The sequence below is a fragment of the Myodes glareolus genome, chromosome 18 (genome assembly GCF_982192425.1).
Source record: "Myodes glareolus chromosome 18, mMyoGla1.1, whole genome shotgun sequence".
In the NCBI taxonomy this organism is placed as follows: domain Eukaryota; kingdom Metazoa; phylum Chordata; class Mammalia; order Rodentia; family Cricetidae; genus Myodes; species Myodes glareolus.
In genome coordinates this window covers 69854437-69870651 of record NC_142043.1, presented here as the reverse complement: position 1 = coordinate 69870651, position 16215 = coordinate 69854437, and the positions used below count along the sequence as shown (strand labels likewise).

At 55.3% G+C, this 16215-nt stretch overlaps 1 protein-coding gene and 1 long non-coding RNA gene across 2 annotated transcripts; one reads left to right on the top strand and one right to left on the bottom strand.

The window, feature by feature from the left end:
- Positions 1–189: 189 nt before the first annotated feature.
- On the top strand, positions 190–2637 carry LOC146890902 (uncharacterized). The gene is made up of 3 exons (XR_015735515.1): positions 190–270; positions 625–718; positions 1235–2637. It is a non-coding gene; the product is annotated as an uncharacterized LOC146890902 (long non-coding RNA).
- Abhd16a (abhydrolase domain containing 16A, phospholipase) lies at positions 2318–15204 on the bottom strand. Its single transcript, XM_048437887.3, has 20 exons — positions 15013–15204; positions 14095–14151; positions 13382–13448; positions 12902–12988; positions 10230–10315; positions 8544–8617; positions 8290–8412; positions 6479–6593; positions 6293–6394; positions 4646–4709; positions 4502–4551; positions 4128–4251; positions 3834–3938; positions 3632–3695; positions 3389–3445; positions 3235–3297; positions 3067–3143; positions 2891–2989; positions 2759–2805; positions 2318–2636 (listed from the first exon to the last, which is right to left on the bottom strand). Exons 1-20 carry the CDS (start codon positions 15142–15144, stop codon positions 2553–2555), a joined length of 1677 nt encoding a protein of 558 aa, XP_048293844.3. The 5' UTR covers positions 15145–15204; the 3' UTR covers positions 2318–2552.
- Between the last annotated feature and the right edge of the window lie 1011 nt (positions 15205–16215).

Genomic DNA, 16215 nt, shown 5'->3' with positions numbered 1-16215 from the left:
AATCATTAAAGAAAAGTTTATGTGTATGGCTGTTTTGTGTAGTATGTCTGTGTAAACTTGTGAAAGACAGAAGAGGGCATGGAATTAGAGACAGCTGAGAGCCACCGTGTAGGCTGGGAGTCCAACTCCCGGTGGTCCGGGAGCAGAGTCACCTCTCCAGCTACCCACCCCTTTGTTTCTTTCCTGTCAGCTGTTGGAGATGGCCGGTGAGGACCCAGGGCCCGGACAGTTCGTTTCTATGACAACAGCTTCCCTGAAGGTTTTCCTACGGTAAGAAGGACTTTGCAATAGCCCTCATGGTGACAGTGGCAGGTGACCACATCCCTGTGACAAGGGACACCAGAAGGTAAACAGACAAGTGATAAATGGACAGGGCACATACACAAAATTGTGGCACATACACAAGGGGCAGTGATGGCCTTGGAGAGCCAGCTTCTGTTGGGGAAGTCACTCAGAGAAACTGAGCCTTTAGCTGAATGTTATAGATGCCTAGATTCATAAGGAGGTAGGGATGGATGAATGGATGGATGGACAGATGGACAAATAGAGACCCAGCTTTTCGCAGTGGCTGGGCCTCCACCCTCAAGGACCGTTCACTCCAGGGCCCTTGCCTATTTTTGACAGCTTTGGAGGAAACATGCCCCTTCCTGGGTCTTGGAGCAAATCTTTATGCCATCCTGGGGACAGAGCAGGCCTAGGCCTGACCAGTGAGAATAAGGTAGGAAGTGGCCTTGTCTGAGTCTGGGGACCTCCCTGCTTTGCTCAGGTTCTCTTTCCTTCTGGAGACTGTCTTCCAGCAGCCTATCTCCCCCGTGCCCGGGTGTCAGGCAGGCCTCACCTGGCACCCAGAACAGCAGAGTCTGTGGGGTGGGGCATCTCAGTTAACTGCCTACATTCGTTTGCGGAGCCTCGGGTATAGGAATGGACAGTGAGCCAGGCCCCACCCTGAGGTCGTGGGACATGCAGAGTAATCCAAAGTGAACTACAGCCCCTGGGTGACTCAGAGTCCACGGGGTGTGCGCCCTGCTCCCCTCCCACTTTAGATATCTAAGGACTCCTCCCGATGTGTAAGTTCTAGGAGGTGGTGGGGTGGCAGTTCCTGACGGCCGGCCGACTCTGACCCAAGGAAGGGGAGCTAGGACTGGCGGGTCCCTTAGCCAGTTTGGCTTGGAATTGCAGGGTAAGGTTCATGAGCAAACTGGCTTTGGACTTTGACTTTTTTTTTCTTTTTCAGGGTCTCACTCAGTAGCCCTGGCTGACCTAGAACTTGTTATGTTTTGTAGCTATCAGACTGGCCTCGAATTCACAAAGATCTGCACGCCTCTGTCTACTGAGTGTGGGGACTAAGGGTGTGCGCCACCATGCCCTGCCAGGAGTAGCAACACTCTTGCTACACACTTCCCACTGTGTCTACCTCTGGGTGTGGGTCAGAGAGCACATCCCCGCACATCCTTACCAGCTCTCCGCCTGCTGTGCCTGCTGTGCTGAAGCCGAGCTCTCCCCTCCTCACCCCAAACCTCAGTCACGTCACCAGTCAATCCCAGCCCTCCACTGTGTTAGGATTCAGCACACTGTCAACTGTCCCTAAGCAGCCCGCCGGCCTCTGCCCACGGTCAGAGGTGGTACCCTGGGAGCAGAGGCCACACAGAATCACAAAATGCTGAGGCCTTTGCTAACCCCCTTGTTGAAAACAATGGCCCCAAGTGGAGGAGCTGGGGTTACTTCACCTGAGGAGAGGTTTCCAAGGGAAGGAGGCCAGGACATTATCCCATCCCACAGGTCCAAAGACCAGAGGACAAGTCCCGAGGATCCAGTTTCCCAGGTTCAGCCTGGGGATGACAGGAGCGCTTGGCACTTGGCCCTCACTCCCCGCTGGCCCTGTTTGCTGGACTGTAAACGGTGTGCAGACAGACTTGGTGACAAGCCAAGGACAGGGTTTGGTTTGCTACAGGGGTCACTCCCTGTCCCTTGTAGAGATAGCAAGAGCTGAGCAAGGGAAGGGGGCGGGGGAGGGTAGGTCCCTTCAGGAGAAAAACTAAGCAGGCAAAACTGTCCCCTACAGACTGCAGTTGTCAATCAGGGCCACCTCCCAGGCCAGGGCAAGGCCTGGGGAGGCCATGAGAGCCGGACGCTCTATGCATACACTGGGCACAGCGCTGAAATGGTCTGCATTGGACTGGAGACCCAGTTCATGATGGCTGTGGCAGAGACAGAGTTAAACTGCCCCCCAAAGCCTCACTCTCTGGGGCTTCTGCTCCCCCTACCCTAGCCACTAGTTGCCTGGACATCTGGGAAAAAAACCTCACAACCAGCCAGATAGTAGAAAAAATACCTTTTTATTAATTATTAGGAATAAATCATTCATTTAATGCAGGGTGTGTACTGGGGAGCGCTAGTGCGTCCATGTGGATGAGGGGAACGTGCAAGAGGACAGTGGTCAGAGGGGCAGCCCCACTGCCCAGACTATAAACAGCAACACCAATAGAGAATCACAAAACGTCCCCTCACATCTCCTCCCATCTTGTCCTTCCACAACAGTCTAAATGTGGTCCCTAGAGGTGCCAGGGCATCTGGAAGTGCTGGGCTGGGAGTGGGGTGCAGTGCGTGGCTTCAAAGTTGTGCAGGTGCTTCCGGGCCTGGAGAAAGGCAGAGTGGGTGGATGCGAGCACCTTTCCCTGAGCCCAAGCCTCAGCCCTGCATAAGCCCCCTCCACAGGACCTTCCCCTCACCCGTCCCCCCCCCCCCGCCCCCAGCTCACCAGAAACAGCGCCAGCTGCCTCCGCCCATCAGCACTCATGTCCTCCCCTGCGGAGAAGAGGCCCTCAAATCCGCTGTCTAGGATCCAGGATCCTTCCCCCTCTTCATACCCCACCACATGAGTCCTCCTTACCCACACTCCAGGGGAAGTCGGGCCCATGCTCTGCCTGGTAGGAGCGAAGCACTGACAGACACCAATCCTCCTCCACCTCCCACCGACTGTAAACGGAAGCTGCCCAGGGAGAAAGAAGAGCGAGCGTCATCAACAAGCCTCCTCACCAGGCCCAGCCGCCACCTCAGGTGCCTCACCTTCCTCCAGCTGGGTGGAGGCCTCCAACCACTGCCTCACAGCTCGGAGGCCCTCCTCCACCATCACTCGAGGGTACCTGGGGGGACAGGATGGAATGGAACCATTGCCCTCACCCCACTCCTCCTGTGCCGACGTCAGCCAGTGCTGTGCACACCCCCAGCTCTCACCGGAACTGCAGGAGCTTCAGCAGGAGGTCATTGCCTCTGTTGGACATGATGTCCTCAGGAACCCTGGGGGCAGCCAGAGATACCCTGCTTAGGGGGACTGGGCAGGAAGAGTCTGCAGATCTGGGCACACGTGGAAGGAGCTGGGGGCACTCACGTGGTGGTGATGATCTCATCCTTTGTTCTGCGGATCAGCAGCACAGGGCCCTGGAACCTTCGGAACAGAGCAGCAGGAAGGAGAGCTCAGAGAGAGCCAGGCCACCACTGGAGGCGGGAGGGTGCAGGCTCAGAATGGCCCTGGGGAAGCCCCCTGTGGAGCCAGGCTTAACCTTTCATGGCCAGATCGTGAGTGAGCAGACCCAGGAACTCACAGGACCTGGGGAGGGATGGCCGCTCTCACCTACACAGCTGCTCCGAGTTGTTGAGGTTGAGGTGCTGCCTCACAGTCCTGGTCACCAGGACTCCTGGGTGGGACACAGCGAGGAGGGCAGAGATGAAGACCTGGCCTAACCTAAAGGTCCCTGTCCATTGGACAGGACCTAGTCGGAAGAGTCCAGTGCTGGCCACCCCTCCCCTAGAACAAGCACGGGAGCTGCACTCACTCCAGCTGTCCGGCATGACCTTCAGGGCCAAGGGCACCAAATCATCAAAGGAGGCGTCCAGGATAACAGCACTGATGTCTGGGTAGGACATGGCGGCCCACGTGGCTAGCAGAACAAGAAGGGGGTGTGGCTCAGAAGTGCAAGCAGGTACCTTTCCTTTAGGTCCCTCTTATCCACTCAACCTCTTTCTCTGGAAGCCGCTTCCCCCTTGGGGAGCTACCAATGCCTGTGCCCACATCTCCTAGGCAGGGACAAGAATCTGTGTCAGGTGGGACTAGCAGGGGTGGCAGGTACCAGTGAAGCCTCCAATGGACCAGGCGTAGATGACAATATCCTGGGGCTGGAAGCCCAGGCGGTGGATGGCAAACTGAACTACCACATCCATGGCGTTGGCCTCATTTTGTGGGAACGGTACCCCCTGCAGGAAGACGAGCAGAAGCAGGGCCGGGTCAGCCTGAGGATAGCTCACCTAGTGTGGACCCTTCTCGCAGCCACCCTGTAACACAGAGACAGTGACCCATTGTGCCCTCTGCCTGTCGGTGTCCCCAGCACCCAGGTCACACGTGGAAGGCCCTGCAGAAACAGGCACCAGTTTCCTTCCTCCCATGGTGGAGTAGAGGAAGACACGCATGACTCTGTGAAAGGACAGGTTCCAGACAGGGTCTCACCGTGCTTCCAGCAAAGCCGGGATGATTCCATCCCAGGACGGAGTAGCCAGCTGTAACACAGGGAGGACCGTGTGGGGCGGGGTAGGCAGGCAAGCATGACGAAGCCGCCGCGGTGTAGGGGAGGAACACAAACCAAGGGCCTACCTTCCAGGGGTGTGGAGACACAGCCCACCTCATAGAACCCTGCATTTCCCTCACAGCAGATCACCTGAGGAGGAAGAGAAGGAGGGCTGAGAGGGTGCTGGGATGGGGCAGTCTGTACAACGGGAGGCAAAGTAACGGCAGGTGCAACAGGGCCTCAGGAGACCATCAGACCATCGAGGCTGAGCTCAAGCCACCCAGCAGTGACCACTACCCCCGGGACGCCACCAGGGAGGCCTCTAACAGGATGGGATGAGGGGGCTTGGAGACAGCTCGGGGTGGACCCAGAGCCCACACTCTAGGGCCTCTGATTCTCCGAGGCGAGCAGACAGCTTTTCTGCTCACTGCGCTCCGTGGCGCCAAGCTGCAGCTCAGAGATAGTGACAGCCGGAACTGGAGCCCAAGCCGTGGACTCCTGCAGTCTTTCCAGGCCAGGGCCACCTTAAGGACACAGAATACTGGGGCCTGGCCACCCAGGTCAGGTTCCAGCACTGCTGCTCACGAGCTGCGAGAGGCTGGTAGCCGCTCCGCGGACGAGTCTGTCATCCACAGAGTGGACTCAGACAGTCCCACCTCACAGGCAGTGAGCATGTGGCAAACGATTTTTGTTTTTCAAGACAGGGTTTCTCTGAAACAGTCCTGGCTGTCCTGGAACTAGCTCTTGCAGACCAGGCTGAAATTCAGAGATCCGCCTACCTCTGCCTCCCAAGTGCTAGGGTTAAAGGCGTGTGCCACCTTTGTTTTCTTGAGGTAGGATCTTGCTAGGTAGTTCAGGCTGGCCTGGAACTCAAAGTCCTGCCTCGACCTCCTGGGCGCTGAGATCCAGCCTGCACCAACACCCATCTACCGTCTGCTGTTGCGGGGCCTCGGGGTCTTGTCTTGGGTATCCTGGACAGGCCTTGCACTCAGTATGTGGCAGATTGTCATCTTACTCTTCAGATCCTCTGCCTCCTCAGTGCGGGATGACAGGATCGCCATGCCTGGCTTTGTGTGTGCTTCCTGCACACCGGCAGGCTCCTGCATCCCTAGCTCAAACAGACAGTCCGTTTCTCTGTTCGTTTCTGGTGCTGGTGACTGAACTCAGGACGGGGGGTTGCACACACTACAGCGCTGCGTCCCTATGAGGTTCTAATCTTTGAACTTTTACTTCTTTTTTGAGACACAGGCTGGCTGCAACTCACCATTGCAGATCTGCCTGTAGCCAAGGATGAGTGTGTGTGTGTGCATGAGTGCTCGTGTGTGCACACTTGTGTGTGTGCATGTGTGTGCACTACAGCTCTGCCGTCGCTCCGCCTTTGCTGTTTGTGGCTACACTGTACATGCTCTACACATGCTCTGGCGATCAGAACTCAGGCCCTTATGCTTGCATGGCAAAGTTCAGCCACTGAAGCATCAACACAGTCCTGGCCTTGAGCCCGGGTCCCCTTGCCTCTACTCCTGAGTGCTGGGGTTACAGCCACGCATCCCCATTCTCAGCCTCTGTCCTCCGAGGCTGGGATTAAAGGCGCGCGCCACCACCGCCCAGTTGTTTTTGTTTTGTTTTGGATGGCATTATTCTTAACCGTGGTTCCATAGCAAAGGCTCTGTGGCACTGGGCCCCTAGACTCTACTGCTCCCTACCACCCTCTTTGGCTCCCTGCCCCTTCTCACCAGCTTCTGCCCCTGGGGCTCAGCTGTCCCCCGCCGGTCCACAAACATGGTGTCAATCTCGTTACCGTCACAGGCCAGCAGTTTTGCCCGGCGCCCATTACACTGAGCAAGGAAGATGCAAAGAGCAGGTCATGAGGGTGGGAGCGCCTCCCTAGGAGAGCAGGGGGAGCAGCTACAGAGTCTCACCTCTTCCACCAGGCGGGCCTGGCCCTGCAGCAGCACAGGCATGAGCGCCTTCTGGAGCAGGTACACAGAGCCCGGGTACAGCATCCGGCGCCCCAGCGTGTGTGCCACCAGGTAGCTGTGGGGACACGGGTAGTGAGGCCTAGCCCAGCACGGCCCAGGGACAGATCTCAGCACCTGCAGTCGAGCTCCAGGGCATGCTAATCTTACCCAATGTCAGCCCGGTGTTTCCCAACCTTTTCTATAAGATGTCCATTTTAGGGTTTTAGGAATGCAGACCATAGCTTAGAGGCAGAGGGCTTGCCTAGCACATCTGAGCCCCTGTGTTTGGGTCCCAGCTATGAAAACAAACCAAAAATATTTTCTATTGTGGCCCAGTATGATACAAATGCACAGATGCCTCTAGACTTACAAAGGGTTATGTCCTGAAAAAACCATCATAAGTTGGGAATAACAGAGGCCTCAAGAGCACTTGGCCCCCATAACCGACTGAACACGATAGTGGAGCTGCCCACAACACTGAACAGCACTCCCGGCTGATGAGGGCTGTGACTCAGGCCCTGTGTGGCACCACAGACTGGCTGCCCATTGCTAGGCAGGGAACAAATCCAAAACTCAAAAGTTAAACTATAGCAAATTTGGGACTGCTTGGATAGAACCCTGAGAGTTTTACGAGACAATTTCTAGGTACAACACATAAATGCAGTTCTCAAATATAATTCTGTTAATGCATAAAATATACCTTATTAAAAGTTCTCAAGGGCCAGCAAGCTGGCTCACTGGGTAGAGGGATTTGCTAACAGGCCTGACAATCAATGCTCGGGTCCCACAGGGTAGGAGGGTCCCACACATACACACATACATAAACATATTTCACAGTTTTAGTCCTCAGGTGGGACCGGGTGATTGCTGCTCAGGGGTGGAGCACTGGCCTGGTATGGGTCCTACCCCAGCACCACTCAAAACAACACAAGTGGCGGCTTGTGGTTCACCACAGTGACCTCCAGACTCAGAGCCAGGCACAGCAACACACCTGTGTTCCCAGTCCCCGGGAGGACCAGGGACTCTGGACCAGCCTGGGCTGCCTGGGTGACACTCCTGTCAGAGCAGACACCTGGCTGTTATGTTCACGGTGACAATACCTGCCAAACAGGAGCCGCCTAAGGAGCAGCTACACCTACCACGTGCGTGGACTCACATGGTAGGTAAGATGCGGTGGGCATGTAGCCACTTCTGGCTAAGCCGAGCACATCACTGCGCCACCCTGCCGACATCCCCTCAGAGATTTTTCTCAGGTCAGGTTTCAACAGCCAAAGAGAAGTCCACCCCCTTCCTCGGCATCCTGGAGCCTGGGGCTCATTCCCAACACCTCCTGCCCTGTGAGTCTGGGCACTCAGCAGGGTGTGTGTGTGGTGTCTCTGTTAGTCTGCACGGCCAGTCTGAAACCGCCAGTTCCCACCACTGAGCTCTCTGGCTTTGCTCTGCTCACAGGCAGGCAGGGAAAGTGCCTGCCATTCCCAGTGTTACCAGTTAATCTAACAATTCCAGTGAGGTAGGCACTCAGATGAAGAAACTGAGGCACAGTGGGGGCCAAGGTGGGGAGTCAAGGAGCAGCGGGGCCAGGACGACTGTACAGTGGCTCCCGAGAGCTGTCCAGGGACAGCAAGGGGTCTGGTCCTCACTGAGGGGCCTGCTGCTCCTCCAGTTGCTCGAAGCTTTGCGTCAGCAGACCCGCGGCATCCTGGTTCTCCAAGTGCTCCCTGAAGCCTGGGCTTCACAGAGCCTCCCCAGCAGCCCCCGCCCCCCCTTCCCACCTGGTAATCTGGCAGGGCAGCTTCTTGACCCTGTTGAGGAATGTGTCTGCAGTTCCCCGGTGCAGAGGCTCTGGGCGGAGCAGGGCCACGCCCCTGCGGGAATGGCCACCTCGAGACCCCTTGCTGAGGAAGGGAAAAAGGAAGGGAACAGGGTGAGGGACAGCAGGCTAGACCGAAGATGTCTGGGAGATGTGGGAGGGATGAGGACGGGGTTGCGAGGCAGGGCCAACGGGGAAGAGCTGATGGCGCCTCACCGGCTGCTGGGTTCCTCCCAGTGGAAGTCGACTGGCCAGCTCCTGAAGTCGAAGTTATAGTTGGCCAGCTGCCTCTGTGGTGGGCACAGAAAGGACGGGAGGAACGGACAAGTGAGAGCTGAAGGGAGGCTTGGCTGTCTACCCTCAACACCCTTATCATGCAGGGGCCTGGCCCTATGCCAGGGAGAGCGAGCGGAGGTCACTCTCACTTCTATGACCACAATACTGGGAGCAGGCAGCCGCCTCCCCGGCCAGCTCATCGCCCATCTCTACAACTCTTAACCGGGCTCCTGAAAATCTAAAGCTGGGGTAGGGTGAACGATGCCCTGGGTTCAACTCCCAATGCCACCAAAACACTGTGAAAAAGCCAGGAATGACAGCATTGTGTCTACAATCCCAGCATTTCGAAGCTAAGACAAGAGGGCCAGCTGGGGGCCAGCCGGGGTGTACATGAGTTAAAAGCTAGCCTGGGATGTGGAGTGAGATTCTATTTCAAGGACAGGTCATGGCAGGTCATGGTAGCATATGCTGTGACCTCACCCAAGAGGCAAGAGGACCACTGGAAATACCAGGGCCGCTAGGGCTACATAGCATGACCCTGTCTTAAAACAAAAAAACAAAAACAAAAACAAAACAAAACAAACAAAAAACCACCACAGAAATATCTACGCTGGCCCACCCACCCTAAGGGTGATGCTTCTGTGCAAAGATGGGGATGAGGGCTGCTGGCTGGTGAGTTATCCCCCCTACCTGGTCTACAGAGCGAGCTGCAGCACAGACGGGGTACACAGAGAAGCTGTGTCTTGGGAGACTCCCCCAACCAAATAAACTGATGGTCCCACGGCTGAGAGGACAGTCACACCCACAGAGGGCTCACTCCCCAGTCATGGTGTCCAGAGGTCAGCGCTACCCTGCGAACCATCTCTGCCTGTGCCCCCCACTGCACTAGGCCACACGCTGTGGGCAGTGGGGCTGCGTCTTCATAATCCACTGTCCTCCCCCATACCCAGAGCTCCATGGTCTCTATTTTGAGAATTACTTTTTATTTTTTGCCACAGAAATGCTTTTGACATTTTCAAAAATAACTTGACTAAGAAAGAGCAACGGAAAAGAAAACAAAAATGTAAATGAGAAAATAGGATGAGCAAAGCGCATCCCAGCCAGGCCTGGCCAGACTCATACACACCCTGACACAAGTCACTTAGCCTCTTGGCCTCTCTTTCCTCAGACTCCAGTGCACGTGGCGGCAGAAGGCTGGGAAGGGTGTGTGCAGCGTGCCCTCGCGCCCTGCAGCGACGGGGCCATGGCTGTCTGATTCCTCTGCAGCAGGAAGCCACTTTATGAGGCCCCAGAGCCCATCTCAAAGACGGTCACTCCAGTAACAGCAGGCCTGGCACAGCTTAAAGGACGTGGTGCCCTGCGGGCATGGGAGTGCACACGCCTGCCCGATTTGGTCTATCCCAAGCAAAGAACACAGAACTGAGCCGCTGGGACAGAGAGCTCCTCTTCTCGGGGACACTGCGAACGTCTATGCTGAGACAATTCTCGAGCGTGGAAGTGGAGAGGGAGCGGAATGTTCTAGCCGACTATCCATGAGGCACTTAAAAAGCGCATAGCAGTGTGCGGTAGGGACCCAGCAGAAGCTGGTGCCTGGAGCTCGGGGAGGTGGGGCAGCAGGACCCTCACCTTGTTTTCTGCAGACTGGTTCCGATGTGTGGCTTCCAAGATGGTGATGAACTGCCGGTACTGGGGGTTGGTCCAGCGGCCGATGCCTGGACAGGGAGGACAGAAAATGTTATCAGGTGAACTGGAAAGCCAGATATCAAGGGATCAAGAGATGAATTGGAAATGGGCAAGGAGGCCCTGGAAGGAGAAAGAATCAGAAGGAATCAAGGGCCTGTCACGTGGGGACACAGCCACTGCTGCAGGAGTCTTCTGAGGGTCTCATTAGTTTATGTTGTGTGTGCGTGTGTTTGAGTGTGGGCATACGAGTGCCACAGCGGGAATGCATAGACCCGGGGACAGCGTCAGGACTCTGTTCTCACTGTGGGATCTGGGGACTGAACTCAAGTCGCCAGGTCTGTGCAGCCAGCGCTTTTACCCACTATGCCATTCTACCAGCCTTCTGTTTGTCTGTTTTGTTTTGCTTTTTCTTTTGAGACATGGTCACACTGTGTAGCTCTAGCTGGCCTGGAACTCACTATGCCATAAACTCTGGCTGAGAGATCCAGTAGCTTTGACTCTCCCACGTCCTGAGATTCCAGGCATCCATCACCATACCGGACACTTCAGTTCATTTCTTTTGTTTTGTTTCCGAAACAGGGTTTACTCTGTGCCCAGGCTGGCCTGCAATTCAGTACACATCGGCCAGGATGACCTAGAGCTCTCAGCCTCCCAGACGCTGGGGGCCTGGCGGTTTCTGTCTTTGTAAACCAGCAAGTCTCTTCCTTGCAGAGCGTTTATACTCCCACTGTTAAAGCCCTGCAACCTTACTACTCCTGTGCTAACCCTGGGCTTCCTTCCTGTCCTCTCCAGGGGTCCCCAAGCTTGCTTTCTGCAGGCTCCTAAACCCCTGCCCATGGTGCCAAGGCCTTGTTCACAACTACTTCCCCACCTTCGTTCCTGTGTCTGCCCCTGACCCTTCTTGCCTCTCGGGCGTCCCTTTTCACTGCCTCCTGACCCATCGGCTTCCTTTCTCTTTCCGAAGGCAGCTGGCCTCAGTGGTGATGCCTCTCCTCACTCCCTTAAGGAGGAGGCCTGAGCTCTACATTTCCCCCACCGGACCTGGCAGGTGCCGTGTGCTAGGGATCATCCTACCCACGGAGACAGGCAGGAAGAAAGACACAGCTCCTGGTCCTGAGAAGGTTGGTACTGGGCCTGAGGTGGGGAAGGCGGGGAAAAGACAACAAACCAGGCAACAGGAGACTTCCAGAGGGCAAGCGCTACAAGGAGGCAAAACTGGGCACCACGGCACCAACACGATATTAAGAAGAGTTGGTGTGCAGTACCATTTATGCCAAGATAGGTAAATGCAGCAGGGTGTGGTGGGTACACCTATAACCCTGGGCTAGCCACAGACAACATACAGCTTTATTGTTGGTTGTTTGTTTTCTGAGACAGGGTTTCCCTGTGTAGTTCTGGCTGTCCTAGAACTCACTCTGTAGACCAGGCTGACCTCGACTCAGAGATCTGCCTGCCTCTGCCTCCCAAGTGCTGGGATTAGGGGCATGTGCCAACATCGCCTAGCAGAATACAGTTAAAAATACAAATAAGAGGCTGGAGAGATGGCTTGGTGGCGAAAGTTCTTGTTGCTCCTCCAGAGGACACAGGCTCACCCCCAGCACCTGTTACATCAGGTGGCTCACAAAGGCCTGTATCTCCAGTTCTCGGCTATCTGACGCCTGCTGGCCTCCAAGAAAGTCCGCACACGTGATACACAAAGGCAAATCAGGCCCACATGCCCACATTGATAAAAAGTGAATAAACAAATCCATTTTTTAAAATGCAAAGTATTGAGCTAGAAAGATGACTCAGCAGTGAAGAGCACACAGCTCTCCCAGACGGCCCTAATTTGGTTCCCAGCACCCACATCAAGTGGATGCAACCAACCGCCTGTGACTCCAGCTCCAGGGTCACCTGACTCCTCTGGTCTCTTCAGGCATCTGCACTCAGGCGCGTGCGCACGCGCGCGCACACACACACACACACACACACAGAGGCAAAATTTTAAAAATGAGTAAAACAAAAACAAAAACCAAACCAGAACCATCTCCCACCATGGATCTCCACAGCCTGTACTGCCCCCAACAGACTTTGAGAGGACCACACATGTGTGTCTTCTGGGTCTCATCACATATGCACGTGTTCTGACCTTTGCTTACATACTTATTCACTGACTGAGGTAGAAGTGAGGTAGAAACCCTCCAAGCAGCCCGGGCTGGCCCAGGTAGCCTAGGTTGGTCAGGAACGCATCAACCTCCCGCCTCACTCTGACCCAAGCACTGGGATTAGAGGAGGCAGCGCATGCTTCTTCTGAGCTTTGTGTAAGTGGAAACATAATACTGTCCACCTGACAGCGTATCTGTGATTGCACAGCGTCTGCATGTGTGACTGCACCACCGGGTAGCTCTGTGCATCTTAAAGTCCACAGCCCTGGTGTGACTCCAGCTGAGGATCGTTCAGGTGGAGTACACTGTACTCCCGTTTGCATATACTGCTTATCACGTGTGGGATGTATGGTGTGAGCCACTTGAAATGAGATTATTCTCAGTTATTCCCTGCAGGGTCCCAGCCCCAACCCATGCTTGCACAAAGTATTTCTTCAGTCACAGAACCAAAGCAGGGTCCTCTGTACCCACCTCGGAGGCAGGCCACCCCTGCCAGTAGAAGCAGCAATGTCCCAGCATAGTGAGAAAACGGCACCACTTTGGACAAACTCAAGTAACCTGGGAGGGAAGAGACACGACATGAGATGCCCACCAGCCTCTCAGCAACCCTCCCAGTGGGCCCACAGCTCTATCTGAGACCATCTCTTTGGGTTAACCATGCTCTTGGAGCAGTGGTTCTCAACCTGGGGGCTGCGAACCCCTTGGCAAACCTGCCTCCAAAAATATTTACGTTACGATTCATAACGGTAGCAGAATTAGTTATGAAGTAGCAACAAAAATGTTATGGTTGGGGGTCACCACAACATGAGGAACTGTATTAAAGGGTCACGGGGTTAAGAAGGTTGAGAACCACTGACTCAGGGGTGGGGGGAAGACTCCTGGCGGAAGAGGAAGTCCTGCCAGCGACCTGCCCGCTTCCTCCCCGCCGCCTCTGAGAGTAAGCACACTGACCTTTCCTGTATAAGTAGAAGAAGGCGAAGGGAGAGGAGTAATAAGAGATGGACCAGAAGACCGAAGCCTGCAGCAGAGACGGAGACAGGCAATCAACACGCCTGTGCGCACGCTGTCCTGCCTCCCAGGCCTGGGCTCTCAGACAGGGGATTCTGGAGGCCACACACTCAACTGCTCTGCTCATGACATCATGCGCACAGTAGGGTCACAAACATCTGTTGCCAGGTCGTGCGTCAGAGCACAGCAGAGGCTGACACAGTTTCCTCACACTGGAGACACAGGCCTCTCTGTCTACTCAGTTAATCAAGCCTTCGAAGTTGGCCCCACTCAAGACAGCCCTAGGCTCTGTCCCCAAGAGATACGAAAACATCACCATAGGAACTCTGCCAGAGGGAACAGCTGCCTCTGCAGCCAAAGAGGTTAGTTGCCAGGAGGACAGGTCACTGGGGACTGCAGGCTCGGAGACCTGCACAGGATCCCAAGGGTGAATGTGTGTCATCCTCAGAGCTCAAAGGGCTCCAAAAGAGCTTACAGTAAGAGGGAGTCCCCAAGAGGGAGTGCCAACTGTATGCACTAGGGGTGGGCTGGTGCGTATGTGTTGTTAGCAAGTTCTTCTGCACAGAGCTCAGAGCACCCCCACTTCCTGGGGTGCTGCCTCCTCCCAGGCTGGGCCTGACAAGAACCACCGAGACACAGATGTGGAGCTGACTTACCAGCGCCAGGATGCTGTCAGCATGCTTCTCCAGGGCACGGGGCTGATAATAGGTATCCTGCCAAAACAGATGGCCTGTTAGGGACCCTGCCAGCTGACAAGCCTTCCTCCCACCGAGAAGCCCTAACGTCCCATCGTGTACCACCTGGTTCCAGCCTCCCTAGCCACTTCTCCTGGGACACTCCTGCCCTCTCTGACACTGTGTCTGACTTCTCACCTCTGACCCTGACTTGGAAGCAAAAGTGAAAGCAGCATTTGGAAGACTGGCTCTTTATTTTTTTCTCCCCCCTAAAACCAGGATATAAATACGATTGTGTATAAGCGGAAAGGGGGGTGGGAGTAGATATGAAAGACTCCATGACAGTTCTAGGAGGGAAGGAATAGCATTTGACAACAGGGAAAAATGTAACAGAGGTGTGGGCACTTTGGAAAGGCTCCTCCTAAACACAAGCTGCAGCCAATGAAAAGGGAAGAGAAGATTCGCAGGGCAGGCTACCACCACCTGCGGCTGTCGCCAACGCGACGACCCTGGTCTCAAGCTAGGCTTGTGGGTTCGTGCAGCACAAGAGAATACATGACATGGAGAAGTCACTTTCAAACTGACTCTAGAAAGTCAACAGAGCCTAGGGGAAGAAGACATCGGGAGGAGTCGGGCAAAAGCCGACTCCGGACTCCACTGGGGCCAGCCGCGAACAGGGGGGACGCGGATGGGGAAGCAGACGCAAGCGTTGAGAGCGAGCAAGAGAGGCGGCGGCCGGCCCGGCATGACTGCGAGCGGGGAAGCGCCCACAGGCGGACTGCGCGACCGCCGCTTCACAAGCGGCCTCCCCCGCCGCCGACAGTGGACGCGTCCGGGCAGCGAGGGGCCGGCATGGCGTGGACCGTACCATGTCCTCAGCCGGGGAGGGACGCGACTCACCCAGGAGCTGGAGGAGGGGGCGGGGACGGCAGTGGGCGTCTCGGGGACGCTGGACGCGGCCCGATCCGTGTCCCTCTCCCGGTAGATCTTGTAGAGCCGGGGGCCGAGGACGCAGCTCAGCAGCTTCGCCATGGCCCGGCTCGGGCCGCTGTGCCTCGGCCTCAGGTCCCCGCCGGCCCCGCCCCCGGCCTCCGAGGCCCGGCGTGCGTGCGTGTGCGTGACGTCAGCACGTACCGGCTCTTCCCCGTGGCCGGGTCCGGCCTGGCGTTCTCGCCGCGAGAAGAGGGTTCCGCGCAGTCGGAGCTAAGGTGCTGCGCCGTGCAGGAATTAGTCAGAGGCATTCTGAACGTCGAGGGTTAAAACAAACAAACAAACAAAACCCGGCGTGATTAAATATTTTCTTTTTTTCTCCTAACCCTTAATGTCAGCATGCTCTGGAACGATCGCTGGTTGAAAGTAGGAGCATTTGACAAGAACTTCAAGAAGAGTCTAACAGCTGGAGATGTGGCTCAGTGATAGAGCACTTGCCTGCCATACTGAGAGCTCTGGGATTACAAACACGCGAGCGCGCACACACATGCACACAAACAGACACAGAGAAAGTCTAGGGATGTATCCGTTAGAAGAAATACTAGGATTATTATGAAGAATTCTATTTAAAAAAAAGTTATTGAAAGAGGTAATCCACCAAATATAATGGCGCACGCCTTTAATTCTAGCACTCGAGAGGCAGAGACAGATGGGTCTCTGAGTTCCAAGCCACCCTGGTCTACGTAGAGAGTTCCAAGCCAGTCTATATAGAGACCCTGTCTCAAAGTGCTAGGATTAGACGCATGTTCAAATTTTAAAATTGTGTGTGTGTGTGTGTGTATCCACGTATGCATACAGCCTTCACGTCCTAGAGTCTTGGATTAATAGCACCAGCAAAGGAGATTTCAAGGCAGCCCAGCATGGACTCTACCCTGTGGCTGTTAGCGGCTGCTCTTGTGCAGATGTATAATGAAAAGGAGCAAGCAGCACTCTGGCCTCTGCGTCAGCTCCTGCTTCCAGGTTTCTGCCCTGCTTGGGTTCCTGTCCTGACTCCCTTTGATGATGAACTATGATATGGAAGTGGAAGCCAAATAAACCCCTTCCTTCCCAAGTTGCTTTGGTCATGGTGTTTCATCACTCTATGTTAACCCTAACTAAGACACTTTGTTAGGG

Bases quoted from the DNA above. Each gene is read 5' to 3' on its own strand.
- Abhd16a (XM_048437887.3), bottom strand. From the start codon at position 15,144: ATGGCGAAGCTGCTGAGCTGCGTCCTCGGCCCCCGGCTCTACAAGATC. The intron at 4,552-4,645 runs GTAGGCCCTTGG...CCTGTGTTACAG, and splicing joins TGTCTCCACACCCCTGGAAG to CTGGCTACTCCGTCCTGGGA. The intron at 2,990-3,066 runs GTGAGGCACCTG...CTCCCTGGGCAG, and splicing joins CTCCACCCAGCTGGAGGAAG to CTTCCGTTTACAGTCGGTGG.